This window comes from Microcebus murinus, chromosome 12 (assembly GCF_040939455.1).
Source record: "Microcebus murinus isolate Inina chromosome 12, M.murinus_Inina_mat1.0, whole genome shotgun sequence".
NCBI classification, from domain to species: Eukaryota; Metazoa; Chordata; class Mammalia; order Primates; family Cheirogaleidae; genus Microcebus; species Microcebus murinus.
In genome coordinates, this window is record NC_134115.1 from 31,374,838 (window position 1) to 31,401,702 (window position 26,865).

General features: G+C 40.2%; 1 protein-coding gene across 5 annotated transcripts in view; it reads left to right on the forward strand.

The window, feature by feature from the left end:
• The window catches only part of SMARCA2 (SWI/SNF related BAF chromatin remodeling complex subunit ATPase 2), a 169,882-nt gene that overhangs the window by 63,178 nt on the left and 79,839 nt on the right, over nt 1–26,865 (forward strand). For all 5 annotated transcript variants that reach the window (XM_012737315.3, XM_020289283.2, XM_020289279.2 and 2 more), the window contains exons 15-23: nt 3,090–3,253; nt 5,214–5,280; nt 5,934–6,044; nt 8,893–9,135; nt 10,659–10,772; nt 18,645–18,752; nt 19,362–19,448; nt 22,521–22,567; nt 24,849–25,015. In XM_012737315.3, the coding sequence (XP_012592769.2) occupies nt 3,090–3,253; nt 5,214–5,280; nt 5,934–6,044; nt 8,893–9,135; nt 10,659–10,772; nt 18,645–18,752; nt 19,362–19,448; nt 22,521–22,567; nt 24,849–25,015 (1,108 nt within the window). The remainder of the gene's footprint in view (nt 1–3,089; nt 3,254–5,213; nt 5,281–5,933; nt 6,045–8,892; nt 9,136–10,658; nt 10,773–18,644; nt 18,753–19,361; nt 19,449–22,520; nt 22,568–24,848; nt 25,016–26,865) is intronic.

Here is a 26,865-nt window from a genome sequence, read left to right on the forward strand (position 1 = left end):
TTTCTTTAAAGTTTTTGGTTGTCGCTATAGTTTTATGCCATGGGTCCAACCACCTAGGAGTAGCTGTCTACTACACTCGTGCTTTTTTATTTAGACACAATAAAGTTGTGAGCATCTGTGTGCGTTGATTAAAAACTAGGCTATTAACATAACAAATGTTTCATTTGACCTGTCTGGATTGAGGTTAATTCCTGTCTTCTACCTCCTACCACTTTGTAGTGTTTCCCAAAGTGTGTTCCTTAGAACACATGAGTTCCATGAGTTGTTCCTAAAAAAAAAAAAAAAGTTTTATGGTCAAATAAATATAGGAAATACTATCAGCTGTAACTAGGCTTATCCATATAATTTATTATTCCAAATTTGGATACTTGTGAGAGTGAATAGAGGCTGTTATTATTGATAATAGGCATAATCCTGGACTGTCCTAAGCCAACTAGACATATGGTCACCCTGACTATGACCCCTTGACCCCTCTTGGCAATTCACAACACACATTAGCACACTAATGGCTCTGCAAATCCATGATGCACATTGGTGTCCTGCAGTAAAATAACTTGTCTGACATTGTTTAACTTTGTATTTCCTAAACTACTTTGACCACCAAACCCTATTTTTATATATCATCACTTAACATCCTGTAAAACTAATGTCTTCTAGAATATACTTTAGAAAGTGCATGCTTTAGGCCAATGGTTTTCAAACTTTTTGGCATCGGGTCCCCACAACTCTTAACACTTGGCACTGTGTCTGCTGCCATTGCACGGAAGTGGAGAATACAGTGATTGCTAGCATAGTACTGCCTTGATTTGTGCTAAAGTGCCAGCAGTTTTTAGCCACCATTGCTTTTGTGTCATCTGTGCAGTTGTCAACACAGTAAAAATGGCAGATCATGTCTTAGTATCATGACAATCATTGTGACCTGGTGGATGTCCTGCAAAGGTCTTAAGGCCTCCAGGGAGGACCACGGCTCTGGCCCTGGTAAGGTCACCTTTTCTCCAAAGACCGTACCACTTTCATGAGGTCCAGAGTGGTTTTCATCTTCTTCATCATTTGGCCTACCTGTCATAGATGTTAATTCACAGTATGTTCTAATAACCATTTGTGTACCTGTTCGTGGGGGATGTGTTGGATTATTCATAAATAATTTTCAATGCCACATTGTTTTTCTCCCCCATCCCACACCTTCATAAGCACTCTTCATCACTCTTTTTCCAAACCTGGCTTCTCCTACTTCCCGCGTGTGACTTTTGTGCCTCTCCCCATCACTGAGCTGGGCGTGCCTTGCACTGTCTCCCTCTGGCTTTCTGCCTCATGAGGTTCCTGCTTCTTGCAATCTGACCGCCCATATCTGTCTGATCAAGATCTTCTCCATTCCTTCCACCACAGTTCAGAATGTGGCCCGAAGACTCTCCTGATGCTTCTGTCCACGAGTAAGCTTTCTATCTCCTTGCTCCTTGACAGGCTTTTCGATCATTAATATTCACTTAAACTTGACACAGCTGGGGCCTTCCTGCTGCTTCCTGGAAAGCCATATAAGCTTCATTCAATATCCATCCCTCCCCGCCCCCCAGTCCCACAGCCTGGGAAAGTTCGAATCACAACTTTTGCGAATTTCTAGTACCCCCTGTCTAGTCTCTGGTTCTGTCACCTATGCAAAATTCGACCCTTTACCAATTTTTGTTTAAAAAAATATCTACTCTCATGAAGTATCCAAATATTTCTTGTATTTAGTTGACTTTTCTAAAGGTCTGGTGGTTGTGTGGTCACGTTGCAGGCAGTTCCTCCTGTCTACACCTTGTGGCTTGCAGTTATGTCCCCTCTTTCCCTCTCTGTCTTTGGCCCGTTCTCTTGGAGGCTCTTCCTGTTTCTCTCCTTATCCCTTGGTGTTGCTGTAGTTCTGCAAAAACCTTAGGATGCTTTGGAGTCTTACATGGTACAAGGTACCCCAAGTGGGTTTTGAAATGGTTCTTCAAACCACTGTAGTGTCTGTCTCTCTAAGAAAAATTTCTGGTCAATAAAATTTTACACGTTGGCAACTGTCAATTAGTTCTTGGGAAATGTGCCTATGTGCCTTGTTTATGTTTCCTGTCTGAATGCAAGCTTCTGAAGGGAGGCCTGCATCTTACAGACCTTGATATTTTAAATAAATGAATCATTTGCTTTGCTCTTATATAAAACAAATTAATATTAACATTTCCCTAAGTATAGCGTCATTAGTAAGCTAAGTTGACTTTAGCAGAAACATATATAATTTTATATATATTTTATATATATAATGTATATATAATCCAGCATCTGTGGCATGATGGCGGAAGGGAATTAGTAGTTGTGGGATGGAGGTTTAACAATTTTGTATCTTCACCCAGGCTTTCTTTTGTGTTTAACGTGGGGAATCCAAAGCTGACTCTGTGATGCAGGGCTTTTGTACTTTAAAAACGTGTTGAACGTGTTTCCAGGCAATCAGCTTCCGGCGTGTGCAGCCTTTGGGGAGTGCCCACATTGCAAAGCTTCCACATGTGCTGCCTGGGAACTTCTCTCTGCCAGGAAGAAAAATGTCCTCCTGTGGTCCCGGCAGAGTGGCCCTGGCTCGCTGGTCACTCCGCTTCCTCACTGAGGGGATCTCACCCTAGGGGGTAGTCTAGTCATTACCAAAAAAGGCTATGTCCAGTGATTGCCAAATCTGGCCTCTGGTTTGTTTGTCTTTAATGCTCACATTGGCTTTTTGTTTTTGGAGTGGTTGGAAGAGATTTTATAGTTTTGGGTTTTCTTCATTTATGTAATAATTCTGAATGTCATATACTGTGACATGCTAAGTAAGGATGAGCAGTAAAGCTGCTTAAAATCCCACCAGTATGCTATAGCCCACCATTTCTAAATCTGATTAACACTCGGCACCTGCCAGGCAGCGGGGATGATTACAGGCTCGTATTTTACATTCTGCCTGCGTTGGTGCCTCCCCGACTTTCCGACTGCGGGGAACCCAACATATAGCACTGAGGAGTTGAGAAGTCACAGCCTCACTTGAGTTGTATTAGTATTAATTACCTGTGCAGATCTTGGATAATTGAAGCAATTACTCTTCATTTCAGCTCCAGGGCCTGGAATGGATGGTTTCCCTGTATAATAACAATTTGAACGGAATCTTAGCTGATGAAATGGGGCTGGGAAAGACCATACAGACCATTGCACTCATCACTTATCTGATGGAGCACAAAAGACTCAATGGCCCCTATCTCATCATTGTTCCCCTTTCGTAAGTAAAGTCATTTATTCCGCCGTCATCGTTCTGTATGTTGTCGAGTGCCCTGGTCGCGGCTTGTCCTTGTTTTTCACTTAAGGCAGAATTGTAGCATGTAGTAGGATTACTAAGAGCATGTAATCTGAATTTAAGTTCTAATTTCCCACCACCCCACCCAGGCCTCTTTGATTAGCTATGTAAGCACAGGACCAAATGATTTTATCAGCTGTTAGCATTGCAGTCCACACAGCCTGCACACTGCCTAGTGGGTCTTATTCGTCATGACCGGGGTCCTCAAACTTTTTAAACAGGGGGCCAGTTCACTGTCCCTCAGACCGTTGGAGGGCCAGACTATAGTTTAAAAAACACTATGAACAAATTCCCATGCACACTGCACATATCATATTTTGAAGTAAAAAAACAAACGGGCAAGAACACCCGCATGTGGCCCACGGGCCGTAGTTTGAGGACACCTGGTCATGACTCCTTAGGTGGCTCATGAAGGGGAAAGGAGTGTGTGTGTGTGTGTGTGTGTGTGTGTGTGTGTGTTTTAAGGTTTCTTTGATTTTCCCTTATTCCATATCCAAAAGATTTTATATATATATAAATAAATATTTTATATTTTATATATATAAACATTATATACAAAACCTTATATATAATCAAAAGATTGTATATCCTTAAATATTCCTTTATTGTATCTTTGTAAAGCAGAACCCGAATCAAAATCATAACTATGAATTTAGCAGTAAAGCAACCTCCGTGTGTGCACTTTCTGTGTCATTGAGTCTGCTGCTTCATAAGGACAGGTCCTAGGCCGGGCGTGGTGGCTCACGCCTGTAATCCTAGCACTCTGGGAGGCTGAGGCGAGCAGATTGCTTGAGGTCAGGAGTTCGAAACCAGCCTGAGCAAGAGTGAGACCCCCCCGTCTCTACTATAACTAGAAAAGAAATTAATTGCCCAACTAATATATATAGAAAAAATTAGCCGGGCATGGTGGCGCATGCCTATAGTCCCAGCTACTCGGGAGGCTGAGGCAGTAGGATTGCTTGAGCCCAGGAGTTTGAGGTTGCTGTGAGCTAGGCTGACGCCATGGCACTCACTCTAGCCTGGGCAACAAAGCGAGACTCTGTCTCAAAACAAACAAATAAACAAACAAAAAAAGGACAGGTCCTTGCTGTTCCCCTTACATCCCCAATGCCTCACTCACTGCTGGCCAGTACTTAGTAGGTCTTCAGTGAACACTGAGAGCGAGGGAATAATAGCTCGCGGCCACCCTCCCTGGGAGGCCAGCGTACGTATCTGGCCGTAGGTGTTAGGTGGCGACCTTATTCACCACAGTCTCGCTGTAGATCTCAGTGATGATATGAACTTGGACTTCGAGTAAGAGTAAGGATTCTGTTTTTGTATTTTCTTCAAATTTTGTCTAATGGGGACTATTTGCAGACCGTTTTATATGAATTATCTGTATTTATATTATTTAGATATCATTTGCACTTTATCTATATTTTGTATGTTCCAATGGTGCAACTTTAGGGATTTAAAAACAAAAAAGTCATTCGATAGTTCTTCCCCTACTCCCTCTTGACAGATTTATTAATATTTTCATGTGGTTTTATAATTTCTTTTTCCTGATTCAACTTTTCTCTGCACTTATATGAAGATTTCTGAAGATTCTCAAAATCACTCTGGCAATTGCTGTTTCAAGATCATATTAAAATTTAGTTTTTTGCTCTCTATATTTGTGCACTCTTTAATTTTTTATATGAGATTTTTTTATGAACCACAAACTTGTGATGCTTTGTGGCAAAACTTATTTCTGCCTTATCTCTAATTTCCACACCTTTAAAATAAACATTTAGTTGAGATATTTTATATTCTCCAGCCCCTTTAAAGGTGAGGCCTGAAAAATGAATAAGAACATCTTTTTAACCACCGATTTTTATACAAATGTCCTTTTTTTTTTTTTCTATAGGACGCTATCTAACTGGACATATGAATTTGACAAATGGGCTCCTTCTGTGGTGAAAATTTCTTACAAGGTTTGGAATGATGCTGTATTTATATATAAATGTGGAAATGCAAAAAATAGACCCTATTTTCTTCATTCCATATGCACATCTGTGAACTGTATTTGGTTGTAAAGTTTTGTCATGTACATCATGTACTAAACCGTGAGAGTTAATCATCCCAAGAAGATTACTGTAATAAACCATAATTACTTTCAGATAGTGAAATCCAGAAGAAAATTGTTAATTATCATATTGCGAGGTTTCTGATGAGAGTAATACAAATGACAAATATCGCACATTCTGCGTGCTGCCGGCTGGCTCACTGTGGGCTGCTGCTGTGCGGCTGTTCCCGCAAAGTCAGGCAATTACCGGGCGCCCGGCGCCTGCTGTACGCTCCCATAGACGTGGAGCCTCACGGCAGAGCAGTGGGTTCTCCGCTACCGCAAGGTCACCGTCATTTCCTTTTTTCAGTCTCCCCTCCCTCAGTCTTCAGTGGGAAGGGTCTGAAGAGGGTCAAGACGCGTGCCATTTAGCCAGCACTTTCCTCGTGGATAGTGGGTCAGTGTATGACAATGGCGTATGTGCATGGCTCGGTCACGTGTCCGGGTGTCATTAAGCTATGAATAGTGAGAAATGACACACTCAGACTCCCATTGGGTAACGTGCTTTTTCTTTCCATTCAGGGTACTCCTGCCATGCGTCGCTCTCTTGTCCCCCAGCTGCGGAGTGGCAAATTCAACGTCCTCTTGACGACTTACGAGTACATTATAAAAGACAAGCACATTCTTGCAAAGGTATGCTTTAGAAGAAATTCTTTTCTCTCTCATTATGGTCCTTCCCAATAAAGTGTGAAGTATTCCTTAAGTTGGGTTTTTTTGTGTGTGTGTGTGTCTGTGTGTGTGTGTGTGTTTATTTCAGCATATGATAGGGGTACAAATATTTAGGTTACATATATTGCCTTTGACCCGCCTGAGTCAGAGGTTCAAGTATGTCCGTCCCCCAGACGGTGCATACCGCACCCATTAGGTGTAAATATACCCATCCCCTCCTCCCTCCTCCCACCTGCCCGACACCAGATGAATGTATTCAATTGTTTAATTGGATCATTAGATGACTTGTCTTTTTCCCTCTCTTTTTATTTTTCCAAAGTGTTTGATGTATTTTGGTCATGGTTTTTAATTTTATGCATGCTATTTGTGTGTGTGTGTGTGTGTGTCTGTGTGTCTGTGTGTCTGTGTGTCTGTGTGTGATCCTAGGGCTTCTTACCTCGCCTCTCTCAGTTAATGAGTTTACATTTCTTAAAAAAACTCACCTGGGTTCCTTCTGCAATTCTTTTCTCACCAACAGCCCTGAACATGCTCAGGAAAGAAATAATTGTTTTTGTTGCCCTGGGATATTGTCAGCGTAACTTCATTCCTCTGTGCCTCTGTCTCTGAAGACGAGTAGGCACCTCTCCATATGGTCTGCACCATATGAACATTTATTCGAGCTGCAGCTTTTGTGGTATCCCTGTTTTAGGTTTTTTTCCTGGTAAAATAATAGGCTATCATTGTTCGAATTACTCAGGGCTGTTTCCGTGACTATTTATTTGGAGCTGAGAAAGAGTTGTTTCTGTGACCTACATGTCTCCTAATTTGTTTTTCTATTTATATCATCTCGTCTCCTAATATGTTCTTGGAGACTGATGGAAGTACCGCCTTTCATGGAACAAATAATGAAAATTTAATTTTTTTCTTCAGTAATTTTCTTCTTTCTTTTTTTTTACCCCATGGTGTTTTGAAAGCACTATAATCTGAAACTAAGTTATGTCCAGAATTGAACAGAATCTCTGTTTCTAGGTCTGTTCTATCTCTGCATTAAACCTTTGCTCTGCGAACCCATAGTTCCCTTTGTGGCATCATAGGAAATAACATAAAGGAAATGTGCTCCCAGGGGAGGTTTAATAATTGAGATGGCACGGGCGACAATGCTGTGTTCCTGTTCCTCAGACTCAGAGATGAATTTGGCAGTGTCAGAAATGATGTGTTTTCGATATTACTATGGGAATGTGTTTGTACGTCTGAGATCCTTTTAAAAAAATTCATATCGTGTCTTCTGCATATATATTTCAAAATTCATTGGAAACACCTGGTAATGAGATACATCGCTTTTATTTGTTACTGGGAGAAACGGAGCTGTAGAAAGGGGTAGTAATTTTTTCCAAGTGGAAGACCTAATTAGTAGTAGACCCAATAGCAAAATCAAAAGCCTCTGATTCCTTGTTTATTATTTCATAAGCTAAATTAGTCAGGAAAGTAGATTTAGAATATTTATTTAAATACATTGTCGTCTGCTGGCCTCTTTGCATGCTATGGGCAAGTTTGGAGCAGTTAGTCTTACAACTTTAATTATTCTTAAACACTTTCGTTAGAGGTGGTGGAGGAAAGGGGGAAAAATTCCAGTAGTTTCTTTTACCTGTACATCCGAGCCTGACTGATGATTTTATGCTTTTTCCCCTGACACGACTGGAGCTTCTAATGAGGAAGGCGAGGATTGTGTAGAATACTTTCCTCATCCCCCTGTTCTCTCTAGGTGTTGTGCAGTGGGGTCTGGGGACATATGAGCACCAGATGTTTTCCTTGGCCGTTGCCACCGTTTGTAGGGAACGGGTAGGCTTAGTGGAACATTCCTCGTTGTGTTCACTTTAAAAAACTGAATAGTGGCCCTGAAGAGAGCTAAAGGGTGAGGTGTGAGGGAGGAAAGGGACAGTGACTGTGTGGACTTAGGAATTGTGCTATATGAGTATTCTTAACTTTTTAAGTGATAGTTGTGTTGAAGGAGTGTGTTGTATTTAATCCTGCAGTTTTGACATAAATGGAGGAATGATATTTTTTCATTACCCTTTCTGCCTGTGAGTATATCCTTTTATTTTAGATAACACAAGGGTCCTAGACCTGGCAGGTAAGGAATATGTGTGAACTAAGGGAGCCCAGTGGCTGGATCTAATTTTTTTTTTTAAAAAGAAAGAAGTTGGATGTTCAGAATTTTATGTGAAATATTCCAGCTTTTTAAATTTTAGCAGTCGATTCAAACAAAACAAAACACAACAGTGAGCCAAGCCCTAAAGGTGGTAGCCAGCCAGAGTAACAGAAAAGAAAACATGAAGCCAAGAGCATCTCTGCTATAGCTGCCTACCAGTGCTGTGTTGGAAAAACTAGCCATTAACATTTGCTTCAGGTGGTTGCCTATATTCTGCGCCTACCATGAGCAGAGGTATCATGACCATGAAATCTGGCATGGTTGTCATGATAAAGTATCAAGAGGAGGAGCCTTAGATGGGGAGACGCAGGATCCAGACGCAGGACCAACCATTTTTCATTCTGGACCTAAGTTCCCTTCTTTGTAAAAGGGTGATTTGGGATCTCATGGCCTGTTAGGGACGTTGTTGTTGCTTTAACATTCCCTTAGTACGTGACGTCTTGCGTCATATGATGACAGACATGGGAATGGGTCTGTTTCTTGGTACTCTTTCATCTTAAGGAGCATCGCACCGTATCATATACCAAGCGTGGGTTCTTTGGTTTTCCACACCATCAACACCTGCTGGAGACAGTTGTTTACTGCCTTACTCACCGTACGTTGTCCCTTCCTCTTGTGTTGCAGATTCGGTGGAAATACATGATAGTGGACGAAGGCCACCGAATGAAGAACCACCACTGCAAGCTGACGCAGGTCTTGAACACTCACTATGTGGCCCCCAGGAGGATCCTTTTGACTGGGACCCCGCTGCAGAATAAGCTCCCCGAACTCTGGGCCCTCCTCAACTTCCTCCTCCCCACAATTTTCAAGAGCTGCAGCACATTCGAGCAGTGGTTTAATGCTCCATTTGCCATGACTGGCGAAAGGGTAACAGTCTAACTTGGTGTTTTTTTCCCTACTGCATGACACTGAAATGAAACGGAAGTGCCTAAAACCGAGGACCTTAGAGCCACGAAAATCCACAGGGTGGTTTACAGTGTCTCCTGTTTTATGAAGCCGGTCAGTGGGTGGACATGGTCTCATTCCAGGGTTAATTTTCCCTCCTAAAAAAAAAAAAAAAAAAATGGATCTAGTGGTGCATGGGGCGTTCTAACCCCTTTGTCTTTTGCCAGACTGCTTACCAGGCCACCAGAGAATGTTCCCGACTGATGCAGTGCTTATCTGCAGTGGGCTCAGGGAGGATGAACATGGAGATACATGTTGAATTAATCGAACCAAACCAAATCAACCAACTGCATACAAGCTTTAAAACAAACCTTTCCTTGTTATAAACTTGGACCTCCCTTTAAAGTATTTCCACATAAAGAGTTTGTGTGTAAAACAGAACTAGTTTACACTAATTTTCTGTACACGCTTTTTTCAGGTTTTGGTGTGAGCTTGTATTTTGAGTGTACATATGTATACTTCTCCTGGAGTAGCCGTTTTCAAATTTCTTACTCTTCTTTCAACCGTTTTCTTTTAGGGATCATTTATGAAAGGAAGGCATTGGCCATTGTAAGAAAAGAAGTGGGCACATGTCACTGTGATCAGTGGTTCCTTAGCGATAGGAATGAAAAGCCACTAAGAATGCTTTAGGAAACTTTATGTTTGAACTGTTTGGGCCCTTTCATTTTGAGCTACTTCGAAGACACATTTGCCATTCTTTGTCAGTAGTTAAGTCGTTTGCTTGCCCATTTGTAGAAAGCAGTGTCAGTCAACCCTGCCCCCTAGAGGTTGGTCTGTTTGTTTTGTTCTTTTTGTTCTTACTTTGAGGTGTGGTCTCCCTGTATCGCCCAGGCTGGCTGAACTCCTGGCCTCAAAGGATCCTCCCACTTCAGCCTTCCATATGCCAGATTTTATAAATAGGACTACACTTGAGCTAGATTAGGTATAGGAAAGGAGAGAAGGTATAGGGGACTTAGAGACCCACTAGCATAAGCTGGGTCTATTCTTATTCTTCCTCTTTTTAATATGTGTTCAAGTCCCTATTCCCTCAGAATGCTTCTGCCTTTGAGACAAGCAAAGTTAAGGGTCTAACTTAAGGCTTCAGTAGGAGCACATGGACCGTTGCCCCTTTTCTCTCATTCTATCTCAATCTTCAATCAGCCTTTATTGCCAGACATGTCCCATAAAATTTTGGGTTAACACTACCGATCTAAAACTGGTGGCTTCTGGGCAGTTTTCCACAGAACTCAGCATTTAAGACGTAGACACCCATTTAGAGGCTATTTTATTACCACTCGGTAGGCAGATGGGAGGAGAATTTGGAGGTGTACATAACAAGCACAAACCTGGCTTTAATACACGTAAAATTGAATGTATTGAAACACCTAATAAGTGCAACATAAAGCTTTATTATATGAAACATCCTTTTTTAAAAAAAATCCAATTCATATAAGGTTCTCTCGTAGGTGGACTTAAATGAAGAAGAAACTATATTGATCATTAGGCGTCTACACAAGGTGTTGAGACCATTTTTACTGAGAAGACTGAAGAAAGAAGTTGAATCCCAGCTTCCAGAAAAAGTATGTTGCAAATTCAAAAGTTGTGTTTTCCCCCCCTGCAAATATATGAAGTACCTGTCCCTGAAATTATGTTTCTAAAACAGCAGGCTTGTATTTTAGCCGCAGGTATCTTGAAAATGTCTTAAAGTGCTTTTTTATTTGATAGGGCTAGAGAGAGAAGGGATATTATAGTATTTTCAGCCTGGTTTCCAAAAGCGTTTGGACAGATTTTATAAAATTACCAAGTTCATCGAATCTCATTACATTTTAATTTTAGATTTTTTTTTTTAAGTTACTGAGCTCATGTAGGCACTACAGAACTATTCTGATTATAAGCTAAATACAGATTTGACTTTGGGACATGTATCATTATTGAAGGGCATGCATAGTAAACATTTGCCAAGTTTCCCAGAAGTTTATTCAATATTTGATGTTTGTGATGTCACCATCTGATAGTAAGTGAAAAATTGAGTTCCTGCAAATTACAAACACATCATCTCATTATTCTGGGACATAGTTTTTGTCTTGCACCATAAAAATTAGGTTCCTGTGAACACTTGAGTATTTTTCAGGTTGCTTTATGGAACTGAGTTTTCAGTGCTTTAGAATTGTCTTTTAAGCCCTTAGCTCCATGTTTTTGGGTTGGATTTGTGTATTAGTTTAATGTTTCTACACACATTTTAGAATCCATGCACATTTGAGTTCTAAGTTCCATGCTCTTAAAGATGGTTTAGCATTGTATACTATTTATTGCAAGAGATATTTTGATTTGAGTTGTTTCTTTAAATGCGCCAGTTCTGAAATATCTTATTTTTGCATGATTGTGGTTTTTCTGGGTAACAACTCTATTTTTGGACAGATTGGTTCATCCCGTTCATTCTTAAGTGGGAGTTGGCAAGATGGTGTACAAAGTTGATCACTTTGCTAAGAGAGAATTTTATTCCCTAATCCTTTATTCGTTAACAGGCAGAAAAAAAGTTTTTTAAATAAAAAATTGTTTTTATACCATGCTTAGTCCGGTGAAAGTATAAATATTTAAGTATTTTATTTTGTTGGTAAATGCATCTTGAGTATTGAATGCTGTTGATAGTTCCTTTTCCTTCCTGTGGTCTTAGCTTCTGGGCCATGTCCTTTCTGTTCAAGGTGTTTAGTTACTGAATAGATGACTGGTGAATGGGTGTAGTGTTCACGTGGCTGCCTTCAGCTACTTCCTGGCACACTGTTACTGTGATCCTGCAAGTTATAGAGATGGAATGTTAAAGATTTTAATTTGCCCCATGCTTTCTTTTTCTTTCTTTTTCTTTTTTTTTAAGAAGAGGTATAAAATAGAAGATTATTAACTGAAGCCCTTCATTTATTCATCCCATAAAACTTCATAATCTTGTTTATTCATTTCCAGGACTGGCTAATGTAGATTTTTTAAAAACATATTATATGTTGCAGCACAAAGATTATGAGGTGATTAGTTATATCACAAAGCAATTCTTTGCTTTACGAAAGTATTTATTTTACAGTTCTTTCTGCAAGAGAGCTTCTTGACTACCCTTGAAGGATGATAAACTTTTATAAAATATGTATTTACCTTCAGATTGTCAAGACTATGCCTCCTGCATAATTTATATTTATACTCATTAATTCTCTGAGTATTATATTGAATATAAATATATTAAATACTTCATGCATGGCCTTATTTATGGATGCCTTTATAGGTATCCATACCTTTAAAGGTAACGATGTTACCTTTTCTTGGAGGCAATTTGGTAAAGTAGAAATCATGGGTTTCTGCCCATGAGAGTGGGCCTGGGTCCCCGACAGTCTCCATCTCTTACTATGCAAACTCGGGCAAGTCATTTAACCCAAATGGGTCTTAGTGTTCTCATCAGTGAACTGGAAAATAAATAATATCTGCCTCACAGAATTGTTGTGAGGATTAAATGGATGTAGGGCTCATGATACTATGCCAGGCACGTGGTGAGCACCCAAGTAGGGACAGCTGCTTCTACCACTTTCCTTATTTGCTACTCATGTTGCTGTTTCTATGATTGATGGGAGTTCCATTTTCCTGTTCACTTCAAGTTCTTTCTCACTGTTCTCTTGTCTTTGCTGTACTTTCTGTAGCCCTCCCACATCTCTGTGCCCATAAACCTCTGAAGGGGTTTGTGTATGTGGCTGTTGATGTAGCTTGCCTGATGTTCATTTTCTACTTTTTCTGCTTTGTTAGGATTTTTATTACCTAGGGAGAGTTGGAAATTTAAGTGTCATCCTTGGGGGTAAGGACGTTTTTTTCTGCCACCACCTACTTAAAGCTGCAAACGACATACATGTCTTACTCAGCCTATATAAAGAGTCCAGGAAGGAATTATGGCTGATGGCAGGAAAAGGCTAAATACTTCCAAAGCTGTAATTCTCAAATGTTATGAAAAAAAGAGTCAGTTAGGAAAGTGGTATTTAATTTACTCCTTTTGGAGTGTGGTTTTGAGTTTTGACAATTGCATGGGGTTATGTTAACCACGCTTACAACTAAAATTACAGAACAATTCCGTCACCCACCCACCCCCCCAAAAAAAAATTCCCTGATGCTACCCTGTTTAGTCAAACACCCCTTCTACTCTTAGCCTCATGCAACCACTAATCTGTTCTCTATCCTATAGCTTTACTTTTTTCCAGAATCTCATATGAGTGGAATCTGACAATGTAACCTTTTGCATCTGGTTTCTTTCATTCAGCATAATGTGTTTTTAGAGTCATCCAAGTTGTTGCATGTATCAATAGTTGGTTCATTTTTATTTCTGAATCGTATTCTATTATATGGTACACCACAGTTTGTTTATCCATTTAGCTGAGGATCATTTAGGTTGTTTCTAGTTTTTGATGATTATGGATAGAGCTGCTATAAATATTTGTGTACAGGCTTTTGTGTAAACATAGGTTTTTCGTTTCACTTGAGTAAATACCTAGCAGTATGATTACTTGGTCATATGGTCAATGCATACATAACTTTATAAGAAACTTACACATTGTTTTCTCAACTGTCTGAACTACTTTGTATTCCGATCAGCCATATATGAGCATTCCAGATCCCCCACATTCTCATCAGTGCTTGGTATTGTCAGTTTTCCAACATTTTTAGCTATTCCAATAGGTGTGCAGTGGTATTTTGCAACTTTAATTTGCATTTCTCCAATGTCTAATGTTGTGGAGCATCTTTTCATGTTCTTTCTCAGGTGAAACTAAAGCAGGCGTATAAAGGCCACAATTTGATAAATGCAGCTCTACTACATAGGAAAATTAGTTTTAATATTAGTCTAATGAAATACCTAATGAGCAAGGGAATGCACTGTCCCCCCCCCCCCCAACTCCACCAAGCTGCTGGCACAGCATCCATTTCTTGTACTCAAGAAAGAATACCAAATAGAAAAGAGATTGTATAAAAACAACTTAAGCTAAATGAACATTGATTTTTTGATTTGGCTCCTATTTAAGGTTGTCTGGGCTGACTCTTTTGTTAATTTATATCATCAAGAACCATCAAAATGTTAATTATGGTTATCTCTGGGTGGTGGGATTGTAGGTGTATTTTATTTTCCCCTTTGTACCTACTTCATTTTCTAAACTTTATAAGTATAAATCAGAAAATAACTTTATAAGCAATACTGGAAATTCTTCACTGGCTTCACGCTCATTTCTAAGATAAGATCCAGACTCTTTAGCTCAGTAAGTGGGGTTCTTTTTGTAATTGTAATTGGCTGTGTATATATTAATGTCTAACTATGCTAAAATACATATATTATGTCTGAGGTTAACCAGAGGTTGACCTACCTAAAATCAATCTTGATTCTTATATAATTTGTGTAAACCACCAAAAAAAGCTTTGTTTAGATGGGCAGTTTGTGTATTTATTATATAAAGGTTTGTGATGGTTAGTATAATTAGCATTACTTTATTCCTTTCTGATGCCATAGATTCCAGAACCTAGGACTTTCACAAATTGAATTGTATTGTTTAAAAAAAAAATCTCAGTTCACAAGTGACAACCTATCACACACAGTAGTCTAGGTTTATTGTTCCAATAATACACTCTTAGAAGGGAAAGTGTAAATGAAGAATATTATTCAGGCAAAAACTATAAATAAAGCTCAAATATTTCTAAGGGTTATATGAGAAGAGACTCTGGGCCAATATAATCCCCTCATTTGTGTACTTGTAGGGACCAATGAGGTCATTTACTAACATAGGAATCCTTAAGAGACAATGCTCATATACCTGAGGCTAGCGCCTCAGTTTTGCATGTAATTTGAACAAAAATAGCTCCGGTGGCTCTCATAAGCCTAACTTACTGGGAGAGTCATTTCTGTTTTGAAGTCACAAATTTCATTTGCTGCAGCAGTAGCAGGTTTTCAGGCGTTTCCACGTTCCTGCTCTCTAAACAGGTGCTATGATGTTTTTTGGAGGGCGGGATGGGGTGGGGGCGAACTCAGACCCAACCAAGTTGAAGTTGGCGTGATGATTATAGAAACCCCTCTCCCCTCATCGCTGTCAGCCGGCGGCGTGTCTACTTCAGCCCATCCCTTTTCCCCACACACAGCTACCGATTTGCCTGCTCCGTGCATTGCACTGTGCTCAGCTGCGTGGGAGGTGCAGGGGCCACACGGGAAACGGGAGGCGTGGTGTGAGAGGCGGGCAGGCTTGGCCGTGGAGATGAGGTCTGCTCAGCACTGAGTGACGGTGCAGCAGCAGTGAAAGGCAAGGTCGTCACTAGGGCAGTATTCTAGGGCAGGGGTCTCCCGCGTGCACACTGGGTCTGTGTGTGGGAGAGGTGCCTACTAGTAATCTGTTATTGGGGTGCAGAAAGATGCTTGAACAACCATGTATGTTTATTTCTCTCTTAAAAATTTAAGCTTTATTGATCTTTAATCTACAGATACTTGGTGGTAGGTATACACATGCCAGAAAGTCAGTGGTGTGCCTGCAACAGACTGTGGGTCGTCCCAGAGGAAGCCAGAGGAGACCTTCCCCCACCTGGAGCATCTGGCAGCCCGTTCATCCTCGCTGCCTGCTTCATTTGCTTCCTGCCTACTGTGAGGCATTGTGGGTTTCCCTGTCCCCAGACAAGGGGATTTCGTATGATCTGATTTTAACTAAACTAACACCCGTGGTCCCCAGAAGGGCTTAAAAGGATTCTGCAGAGAAGTGTGGGTTGAAAACAAGATGAATAATGTAAGCCTAGGTGAATAATGGGGAAAAGGCCATCCTGCCTCTTCTCCCATTCCCAGTGTGGGTTTTCATCAGCCGCATCATAGGGTAATTGGGCTGGAATTGGCCAAAAACATTAGATATCATCAAACTCGGCACCTTGAAATATGGATGTAAATCAGCTGCCTTTAACATTGATCCCTTGCCTCAAAAGTAACTCGTATCTTGACATTAATATTAGTACATGCGTGTAGTAACGTATAAATAAATATGTAGATGGATATTGGGAGATGTGCTTTAGCATGTCTTTGTGATAGGGGAGTTCTATCAAAAAAGCTTACTGACCAACCGCTTTGAGGGAAATGAAAGGGAAATTGGCTTTGGCTGATAGGGTAATTGGGGAAGATCTTAAAAAGAGCCCTTAGGGTAGAGTAGGATTTAGAAAGAAGCCCTAAGACTAAGGACATCCCAGGCTTGGAGAAAAGTACAAAAACAAGCCAAATAGTTTTGAGTTGTTTGAGAAGGTTCCAGAAACAAATATAAAATATAGTTGTAAAGCTTATAGCAGTGATTGTCATCATGTGTATCAAACCAGCTTCTATTATCCCCTAATTGTGTGAGGAAGGAGACTTCACCTTTTAAGAGTAGCTGTCAGATTCTGGAGGGGAGTTTGCCTCTCTGCTTTTTTTTTTTTGAGGCTGTTTGGCATCCCCATCTCCATGGCATCATCATGCCTGTCTCCTGCTTTCCAGACTCACCTTCAGCTCTTAACAGTAGTTGACTGATGGGAAGGGGGTTGAGGGTTTTGTCCCTACTTCTGGATCTGCCATCCACTAATGCACCTAACACAACCATCAGCCATCTCTTCCACACTCAGGAAGGTCTGAATAAGCCAGCAGGGGGAGGTTCAGGTTCAGGTGAACATCAGGCACAGGTAGCAAGCCTGAAAGTCTCCTTGGCCATCCTTAGCATGGAGCTTAAAAAAGTGGACTCTGTTTCAAATCCTAACTACACCAGTGGATAGCTGTATCATTTTGGGCCAGTAGCTAAAGCTCTCTGATGCTCAGATTCCTTATCTATAAAATGAGGACACTAAATGTGACTGTCTCAGGAGAGCTCTGGTGGGGGGTAAATAAGAGAAAGCACATAAAGCACTTTGCACAGGGCCAGGTGCACAGAAAGAGCTCAATAATATTAGTCTTTGATATAGTTTTTATTATTATTCCTGTTACAGTCTGAAGTTAACATTTTTCTTCACCATGATCAAATTTCCTTGTGAGTTAACAGCCCTTGAAAAAGTAGAAGGATGGTGGCAATTATTCCATGATGTCCGTATCTATCAAAACATCACATTGTATACCTTTAATATATATAATTTTTATTTGTCAATTACCCCTCAGTAAAGTTGAGAAAAAATAAATTTTTTATAAAAGTAAAAGGAGAAATACTTTAAACATATAACACAATCAGGTGCCTAAAACACAAAGCCTATAATAAGTGCATATTTATTTATTAAACTTGGAGATATTTTTTTTTCTCCTTGGCCAAGGTCATTAAAAACTAAAGCATGTTTTTGATGGGTTACTTGCTGTTCTTTAACTTTTCTGCAGAAGAGCAAGCTTTTCTATAATCTGATTTGCTACATTAAAATGGGTGGCAGAAGACTATTAATTGTGGTTCCATTTGGCCTGACAGGTTCCTTCTAGAACAACAATTAAATGAATATTCAACTTCTTTTCAACTGTGACCTCCTGTCCCTGGCCTTCGGAGCTGAAAAGAACCTGATCATTCTTAATCAGTTTATTAAACATTACTCAGCTTGCTGATTTACTTTTAATCACATTCTGCATATTTCTAGGCATTAATCTGATGTTTATTATGAAAATTACACATTTGTATTCTTGGGATTTTTTTTTAATAAAGAAAAACAATAATAGGAAATAATCACGACAGGTTTTATGCGTTAGGAGTATGGTAAGGCATTGCAGGTATGTGATAAACCATGAGCACCTGAATTCCCTTTAACTGCTTTAAATTGGATTTTTATGGTATTTCAGCTTGCACAGGACGCTTTGTCCTCCTTTGGATGTTCATAAAGTTGTGTCCAATTGGGATTAATTTCTCTCCTCCACCTGTTGCCCTCACTAGGTTATATCCTGTCATTTCTCAAGAGCAGAGGTGAATGACAGTCACCTTAGGGCTGTTATAAATCTCATTGTAAGACTAGTATTGGGGATGGCCACATGTGACCATTTTAAAAAAATGTTTTACAAAGAAAATCATAGGATTTTGGCCAGGCACTGCTTTTCCTAAAATCATTCTGTTCCTATGAAAGGGTATAGTTGGGAAGCAGGGAAAGTACTAAAAACAGCCTATATTGCACATTTTTAAAATTTGAACAGCCATTGTCTCTCTCAAATACGAAACTAAGAAATTTCAGAAAACATGACTCTAGCTTCAGTTATGTACAACCTTTTGAAGGACTCACCCTCCTAACCGTACCTCTAATAATAATGACCCCGATCTCCTCTACCACCTGCATCCCATCCCACCCCCCAACGCTGTGAATCCAAGAAGGGGAAACAGGGATGCCTTCGTGCTTCCAGGAGTGACACCAGTAGCTGTGTCTCAACAGTCTTCCTCGAACATTCACCAGCTCCCCACTGCTCTTGCCTAGGTGTGCTGTTCTCTTTTCCCCAGGTGGAATATGTGATCAAGTGTGACATGTCAGCCCTGCAGAAGATTCTCTATCGCCATATGCAAGCCAAGGGGATCCTCCTCACAGATGGTTCCGAGAAAGATAAGAAGGTACGTTGGTGCCACTCTCGGTGTTGGATATGTCTTCTCATGGCTGTGACATTGACTATTCCCAGGCAGCATCCCTGCTGATGCTGATTTGTTAAAGTAAGCCACTAGGCTTCTTTTGCAGCTACTGTAGCTGCCAAAGGAAATCTCTGGAGCTCTTAACTGCACTGGGACAGGAAGAAAGGAGGAAGGAGTATGTTCGTATTACCAAAATAGTTAGCTCCGCTCATGTCAATTCTTGAGAAAATATATTCTGCCTAAGCTTAGGGTGGCATTTTAGAAGGTTTTAAAATCCAGTTTCACTCCCTGGTACATCTCTGTTCTGCACTTCTGTCTTCCAGAATCCTGGGGAGTAGACAGTCATGTCACAAAGCCATCAGCTGAACATAATACCTTAAGGTTCACCTTCTTCGTAGAATGAGTTAATCACAAGAAAGATGTTCTATCTGACCCAGAAACTTCTATATAATAACAGGAGCTTTGAACCACAAGGTGTTTTTGAGAAGACCTGTGGCATTTTGTCCTTTCTTATAAGAAGCCCAGTTTTTAGACATTGGAAATATCTGATAAATTAGTAATTTGTTCTATTTTTCCCTTTCCTCTTATTCTTAGGGAAAAGGAGGTGCTAAGACACTTATGAACACTATCATGCAGTTGAGAAAAATCTGCAATCACCCATATATGTTTCAGCACATCGAGGTAAGTCTTCACGGTCTGTTTTGTTCCTGATTGTGCTAATCCTACGAATGCCCTTTAAAAAAAAAACCAGAAAACAAAAACCAAAATCAGTTTAAAACGTGTCTGTGAAGGCTGAAAATGAGTGATCTGATAGCTCAACAAGCAGAATTAACAAACATAAACATTTCTGGTTGTGGATTCTCATTGGCACCAAGCACGTGAAATCTGGAATTTTATAACAGAGTTTCAAGCAGTGAGAATATGTTGTAAGCAATGGCTTGTTTCGTAGGTTTGGATAAGGACTGTGAATTACCTTGTTCTAGTAGGAAAGAGCTCTGAAACTGAAGATAATGATAAATACATCAAGCTTCCTCAGAAGGATGCTGTGAACAATATTTAAAAGATATATTTACAACTGTTAGTGACAGAGATGTCTTTTAAATATTTTCTTTGTAAGAGACGCTGGCTCTAGTCTCAGATTAGTCTTTGATTGATATTTTTCCTTTCTTGTTTCTATTGTGACAATGTAAATCCATGCTTTTGTCCTGATGCTTGGGGTCTCTAGAAAGCTATTTTTAGGAAAGAGGACATTTTGTGCCCTGCTCACTACGTGTGAGTAAGTTTCCTAAATTGACAGTGTTTCGCCCCAGTAGGAGCAATTGACTTGAGCAGGATTGAAAAGAAGCCACAGTTGCGGTCTCCATTTTTCAGTGTTGCTGCTAAGACAAATGGTCCTGGTGGCGATTATCTGCCAGTGTAGTGCCTGCTTTCTACTGCAGAATGAACAGGAAACAGAGAGAAAATCACTGCAGGGCTCCAGCGTCTGCGCCAATTTATTTAAGTAGAAACTTCTGGAAAATTAAGACCTAATCACAGTATAAAAATTAAGTTGAAATATTCTTGACCTCAAATAGTCTTTTTTTTTTTTTTGCTCGCTTTTATTTGGCAATTGCACTTGTTGGGTCAGAGTATTTATTATACACGCTTTCCCTATACTACAGTCCTGTCCTAATTGTGCTGGGGAAGTAGAAAGACCCTGCTGTTGCCTTCAAGTCCACAGAGGATAGTATCCATAGACACAGGGGAGGGTTTTTATAGACGTAGGGGAGAGTGTCTGTAGTCCTAGGTACAATGACAACAGTCATCTTAAAACAACACTTAAAAAAAAAACTCATCAACAAGTCACAGTTATTTGATATATAGTCGAAGGAGAAACCAGTGGGCAATAATGAGTTTATATCACAGGCCACTTTAACTGGGAACAGGGTCAGTCACTCAGAATATCCAAGCTGTGGTTTGTTTGATTTGTAATCTAGGGTAGTAACAGACTATAAGACTGGCAGGAGGATCGACTTTTAAACGATAACATGAAGCATCTTATAAACTGATAGTGTGTTAAATAGATGTAAGGTATCAGTGATTTAGTGGTGAGTATTTGTTGGGTTGGGACAGGACAGGAAAAAAGATTTAATGACAAAAATAGGATGGTGTCAGACTTGCCTGTCACTCACCATCCCATTTTTCCTTTTACAGACTCCGGTCTGTAGAAGCCTTTGGGGACTTAGAAATTATGGACGTTAAGTGTCAATCTTATTTCATTTTGGTTATCATAAAAAAATTACCCATGGACACCTGCTGGGCCATGTCAGGAGGAAGGGAGATGATGCCTTTTGTCTTTCAGCTGCTGTCTGGGGGGCAGGGAAGGGTGGAGGGGACATTGCAGAAGAAGCTAAGTTTAAGGACCATGCCCTCCAATGTCTGCATATTTACATTTTAAGTAGCAGTCAGTAGAAAGGCAGACTTCGATTTACAATATTTTTTTAATGTAAAAAATCTTTCAGGAGTCTATTCTTGGAAAAAAGAAATCCACAGGAATTGGTGACTCTGTTGACAATTATGGGTCAGAGATGGGGTGCACATTTGCCTTTGTCGTGTTTTGTTTGCCACACGTCTTTGTTCATCCTAAGTCATACCAGAAGCTCAGTCTCAGATTGGCCTCACTGCCTCCCTGGGGGTCTTTAAACTGAAATGAAAACCGTATTTTTAAAATGATGCTGACAACTAATCTCATCACCATCCATTGACACTGATCATCTCTGGATTTTACAACCCTGCGTGGAGACAGGGATGGAACCCCATGAGCACAGGTGTGGTTCTAGGGGTTGGAGTACTGTTTTCGTTTGGCCTTTGTTTATCAGCATTAATTTTGCTGCTGGGCAGCACCCTTGGAGGACTGGAGCCTGCCATAAATGATGAGCATATTTGAGAGTCACTGTCAAGCCCTAAGGGAAAGAGCCAGTTACCCTGGAGAAGGAGCTGGGGGCATCAGGGGAGGAGGGAGAGCAGAAAAGGGAGACAGTGGGGGCTGATGTGAAGGACGTGACTTGTTTTCCATTCCCAGGATGGTCTCGGTTCCCATAAAGTCAGAATGGAGAAATCACGTGCAGAGCAGTCATCTGTTTCTTCCTCTGAGTCAGCAAGGAGGGGATTATGTGAATAAATTCCATATTCTAAAAGTAGAATCAGGACACCTGAGGGGTGGTATACATTTAGGGCCTCATTCGTAATAGACAAAAACACAGTATGGAAGGGATGTTTGGATTTCACCAAACTAAGAATTATAACGTATTATATAATCGCATTATTTTTATTGCTAAGTGTTTCTGCCGTATGTATGTTTCTGTTTACATATTAATCCTGATTTGCTTGTATTGAGCTCTTCCTCGGGTCTAGACTCTGAACTCCTTGCAAGGAGCTACTCCTTGAGGGTGAAGGCCCAGAAACCACTAGAGGCTCAGCCCTGGGCCAGTGGATGCTCAGACATTGTTTGATGAGCAAACTAACCGTATCATTTGAGCATGAGAGTCTAAAGATTTGACGAAGCTCACAGGATACATTTCTGTTGGAACAAAAGCCTGAATTCAAAGACACTGAGTTTCTGATGTATCCTATAATGAGTATTTTCTTATTCATCAACGATTTTGTTTGTTTTAACTATACTCTAGAAATAGATAGGATGACCTCACTGAAAGAGTAATCGTTAAGTTAATAGTTACATTTTTAAAAAATCACTTTCTTCTCTCTTTATTAAAGGAATCCTTTGCTGAACACCTGGGCTATTCAAATGGAGTCATCAATGGGTAAATTTTAAAATGTTTTTTTCTTCCAAAAAATAACGTTGTTGATCCTACCTAAACACCTTTTCTCTACAGTGTTTCCGATCTTGCAAATACATGCTTCCAGCCTTCCCAGCCCCCCTTGCTTCTCAGCAGAGGTACAGAAGTTGTTAAGCAAAATGATGCCAGCATTCTCTTTTACTTTACTGGCATAAATCACTACTTGCCTTGAGCAAGTGGCTATTCAAAGGACATAGATCTCATTTAATAGACTTAATGGTATCCTCGTGCTCTAAAAATGTTGTTGAAGCTCCAAAGGCTGTTACTTATAACCAAAAGTGTAGCTTGGGCTTGAAAAGAATCTGTCTTATTAACTTTTACATTGATATCTCCCATGAATGTGCATGATAGGAAATGTCTCATCTGCTATGAATGTGTCCGATTTTACAGTAAATTGTTAGAGTGTAGTCACATAAGAAATGTTTCTCATTAGCCATGGATATTGACGAGAATCATGCTGTGCGTTAGCCGAAAGTCTCTGTTTTGCTTATTTTGCACTGGGGAAAATTTATTATTAGGATATAGGTGTCATTCTTGGATCCCAAGGACAGACAGCGTCGCTGGGCTAAGAACCAGGAACTGAAATCCATCCAGAAGCAATGCCACTATGCTCGCCCTGCCTCTCCTAACCTCTGTTTCCTCTGGGTCCTGTGGTCATTCCTGCTCCCATCAGCGTGGCCAGGGCTGCGTGGTGAAGACGTGGCTACGGAGGGTATTTGGAGGATAGTTCTCAGAGCAGGGGATGGACATCAGGAAGACTTACTTTTGAAAAGAGATCTATTAGAAATAACATATTCTGCATCATAAAATCAACTACCTAATGATGCATTTCAGTGTTAAAGATGGCATGTGTACTGGCAAGTTTTCCAAACAACATCCACCCTAAAGTTAAGTTTCAACGATGTAACATAGCTCTGCTGATAAAAGAACAAAGTGAATTAATGCAGAGGAAAAAAGCCCTGCCTCAGCCTTTCTTTGTATCACGGCGTCTTCTCCATCTCATGCTCCTGGCATATTTTCACTGCTGCAGCAAGCCAGCACTCTTGTCCCCTCCTAGTCCATTCTGACACAGGGTCCATGGTGATCATGCATAAAGGTTTGCCAGATCTTGTCACTGCCCTGCTTTAAAGCCATCAGTGGGTGAGCCCTGCAGTACCTGTGCCCACGCCCACCCTCCACTTCTCTATGCTTGTGTCCCAGTATTCTTGCTTCACTTGTGTTTAAGCCACATTTTCCATTTTCTCTTCTCAATTTCTCAGATTCCCCATGCTCCTCAGGGCCTTTGCACATGCTCTTTCCTCTCCCTGGAATCTCCTCCTCTCCACCCACCCACACCTCCCATTCTTCACTTGGACATCTTTTCACTTATTATTTCAGGTTTTAGCTTAAATGTTATCTTTCAGGGAGGTCTCCTCTGACACTCTAAACCAGTGGTTGGCAAACTCTTTCTGTAAAGGGCCAGATTGTAAATATTTTTCAGCTTTGTGGGCCATAAAGTCTCTGCCACACCTGTTCAACTCTGCCCCTGTAGCTTAAAAGCAGCCAGACAAAACAGAGATGAGTGAGCGTGACTGTGTTTCAGAAAAACTTTATTTATAAAAACAGGCCACAGGCAAGGGCCGAAGTTTGCTCTGCTCTGATCTAAAGAGAGTATCACCTGTGGCTGTGAGTTCTCTTGTTGCCCCTTGCTACTTTTCTTTATAGTACTTATCACAATTTGTAATTACTGCAATTATCCATTTTGGAGGCAGAGACTCTATTTTGCTTATCATTATACACATGCCTAGCACTGTGCTTGGTACACAGTACATTCAATAAATATTTAAATGTGTCTTAAGTGCCCTAAATTAATAATTTTATATACTTAAGGAGGGACTTAAAGAAGTATGACACGTGTGTGTGTGTGTGTGTGTGTGTGTGTGAGAGAGAGAGAGAGAGAGAAAGTGATAGAGGGAGAGTTGAGAGAGACAGCAAAAATATTAGGAACATGAAGCTGTTTCCTTTCCTTTCTAGAATGTGTCCTCATACCTAGCATATACAGTGCACTCTTTATGGGTTTTGTCTGAATACATTATATTTTCTTTTTCTGCTAAATACTCTCATTGCTTTGGAGTTGATATTCATTCCACAGTTACTTACTGAACTTTTACTTTGTATAAGACCCTATATGAAAAGCAGAGCGGTGCTGGATCCTTCAAGAAGACAGCAGTAATACCGTCTTCTTGTTTTGCATTTTTGGGTTCAGGGCCGAGCTGTATCGGGCCTCAGGAAAGTTTGAGCTACTTGATCGTATTCTGCCAAAATTGAGAGCCACTAATCACCGCGTGCTGCTTTTCTGCCAGATGACGTCTCTCATGACCATCATGGAGGATTACTTTGCTTTTCGGAACTTCCTTTACCTGCGCCTTGACGGTGAGTGCACAAGGTACCAGGCTCAGAGGCCTGCAAGTGAAGGGGTGGAGGACACGTGGATCCAATCTCAGCCGAAAAGGAGGGTTAAAATTGAAGAACCGACTAGCAGGGTGGGGCACAGTTTTCCTAGATAGAAGGTTTTTTTACATCCTCCAGCTTCAGATAACCTGACATCATTCGCAGGGCTGTATGTCCCACGTATCAACCAACTCAAAGGAATTTAGAGTCACCTGTGAGCACCACAGTTAAACTGAACTAGACCAAAATTTTAAGATTTTCCACGATCTCAGGACTGATTGTTTCCTATGCAGCAGATAGAATATGTTGACCAGCCTTTAACTTTTTCTGTTAAGGAATATTTTAAGGAGATAAAGAATGTGTCACTTTTCTTCACTAACAATTTAATCGTTCATTTAAGACTGTATTTAATTATCACTAATGATCATTACCTTTCCCTTTTTCTAAGTAAAAAATTATTTAGGACCTGCCTAAAACATTATTTTGTCAAGAGATTTGACTTCATTGTTTCCTGGATTTTGCAAGCTATATAAAATATTTGCCTTATTTTTAAGAGTAAAGTTTAAACACCATCCCCTAAAAATTAGTAAGAAAATATGAATGGAAGAAAAAAAATGTGATTTTAGGGATACCCCCTAGATTTATGATTTGGATACCATCCATAATGTATTAGAGATTGAGGATATCAAAGTTTTTATGCTATGGCAGGGGATGATGCATTCAAACAGTGGAAAGTAGGAATAGGAGCTAATTCACAGCCAGGATGCTATTTTAATCCCTGGGTACAACAGAGTAGAGTGCTACTAATACCAGTTTTTACGTAATGCAGTATTAATATTGTTGCTAAGTGGGAGATTTAAAGTTTATGTTCCATTAAAAGACTTTGTTTTATTTTCAGTCCAACATGTTGTCTCTCTTATGACCTTGATATAAATGGGTATGTACCAAACTCCAGCTTGCCATACATTCTGTTACTTGAGTTTTTAGGTGAATTCACTTTATGGTCTGCCTCTTAGGGTATTATTAAGTTTTAAACTAATTATACCCTCTGACAAATATGATTATTTAAAATCATTCTACCTGTCCTTTCCAAAGTCACTGAAAGCCAATGAATGGCGAAGTAAATGTTCATTTTAAATTCAGAGATACAGCCATATTATCCACAGTCTATCTCTTTGGGCAGATCTCCTCTTTTGTCTCTTCTCCTTTGATTGGATCCCTCTCTCCCTGGGAGGGGAAAGTTCATCAGGCTTCTTTCAAAAGATCAACCCTGCTTTACCTGCTGCTCAGGTGAGGGGCATCTGGGCTTTATTTTCCCATGGATTTATAGCCCCCGCAGGTGCCCTACATATAACCATTGTTTGCTACTTTGTGGCACTTCGTTTTGAAGCTCAGCTCTCCGAGGACTACTGCATTGAAATGTTTGAATCTATAAAACTGGTAAGAGGTGATTTCCTTGAAACAAGTCACTCTAATGTTTTCTTGCCAGCCTGAGAGATTCTCTTTAATAGTCTATTGGTTGCTCTCCTTATTGTTGTGAATAATAATAGTCATAATAGCTATAATAATAGTAATAATAACTAACATTTATGGAGCACCTACTCCATGTGGAATGCTAGGCAAGGCACTTCCTGTGCATTATTAATTTTCTCAACAAATAAGACTGCGTTATCCCTGTTTACCAACGTGCTTTTATGATCCCCATTTAACAGATGAGAAAACAAAGGTAAATGGTGAAACCAGGTTCTAACTTGGATCTCTCTGATTCCAAATTAGCTCAGTTTTAGCAGATCCAGGGAGATATACCCCATCTCTGGAAATACAGGCTGCTT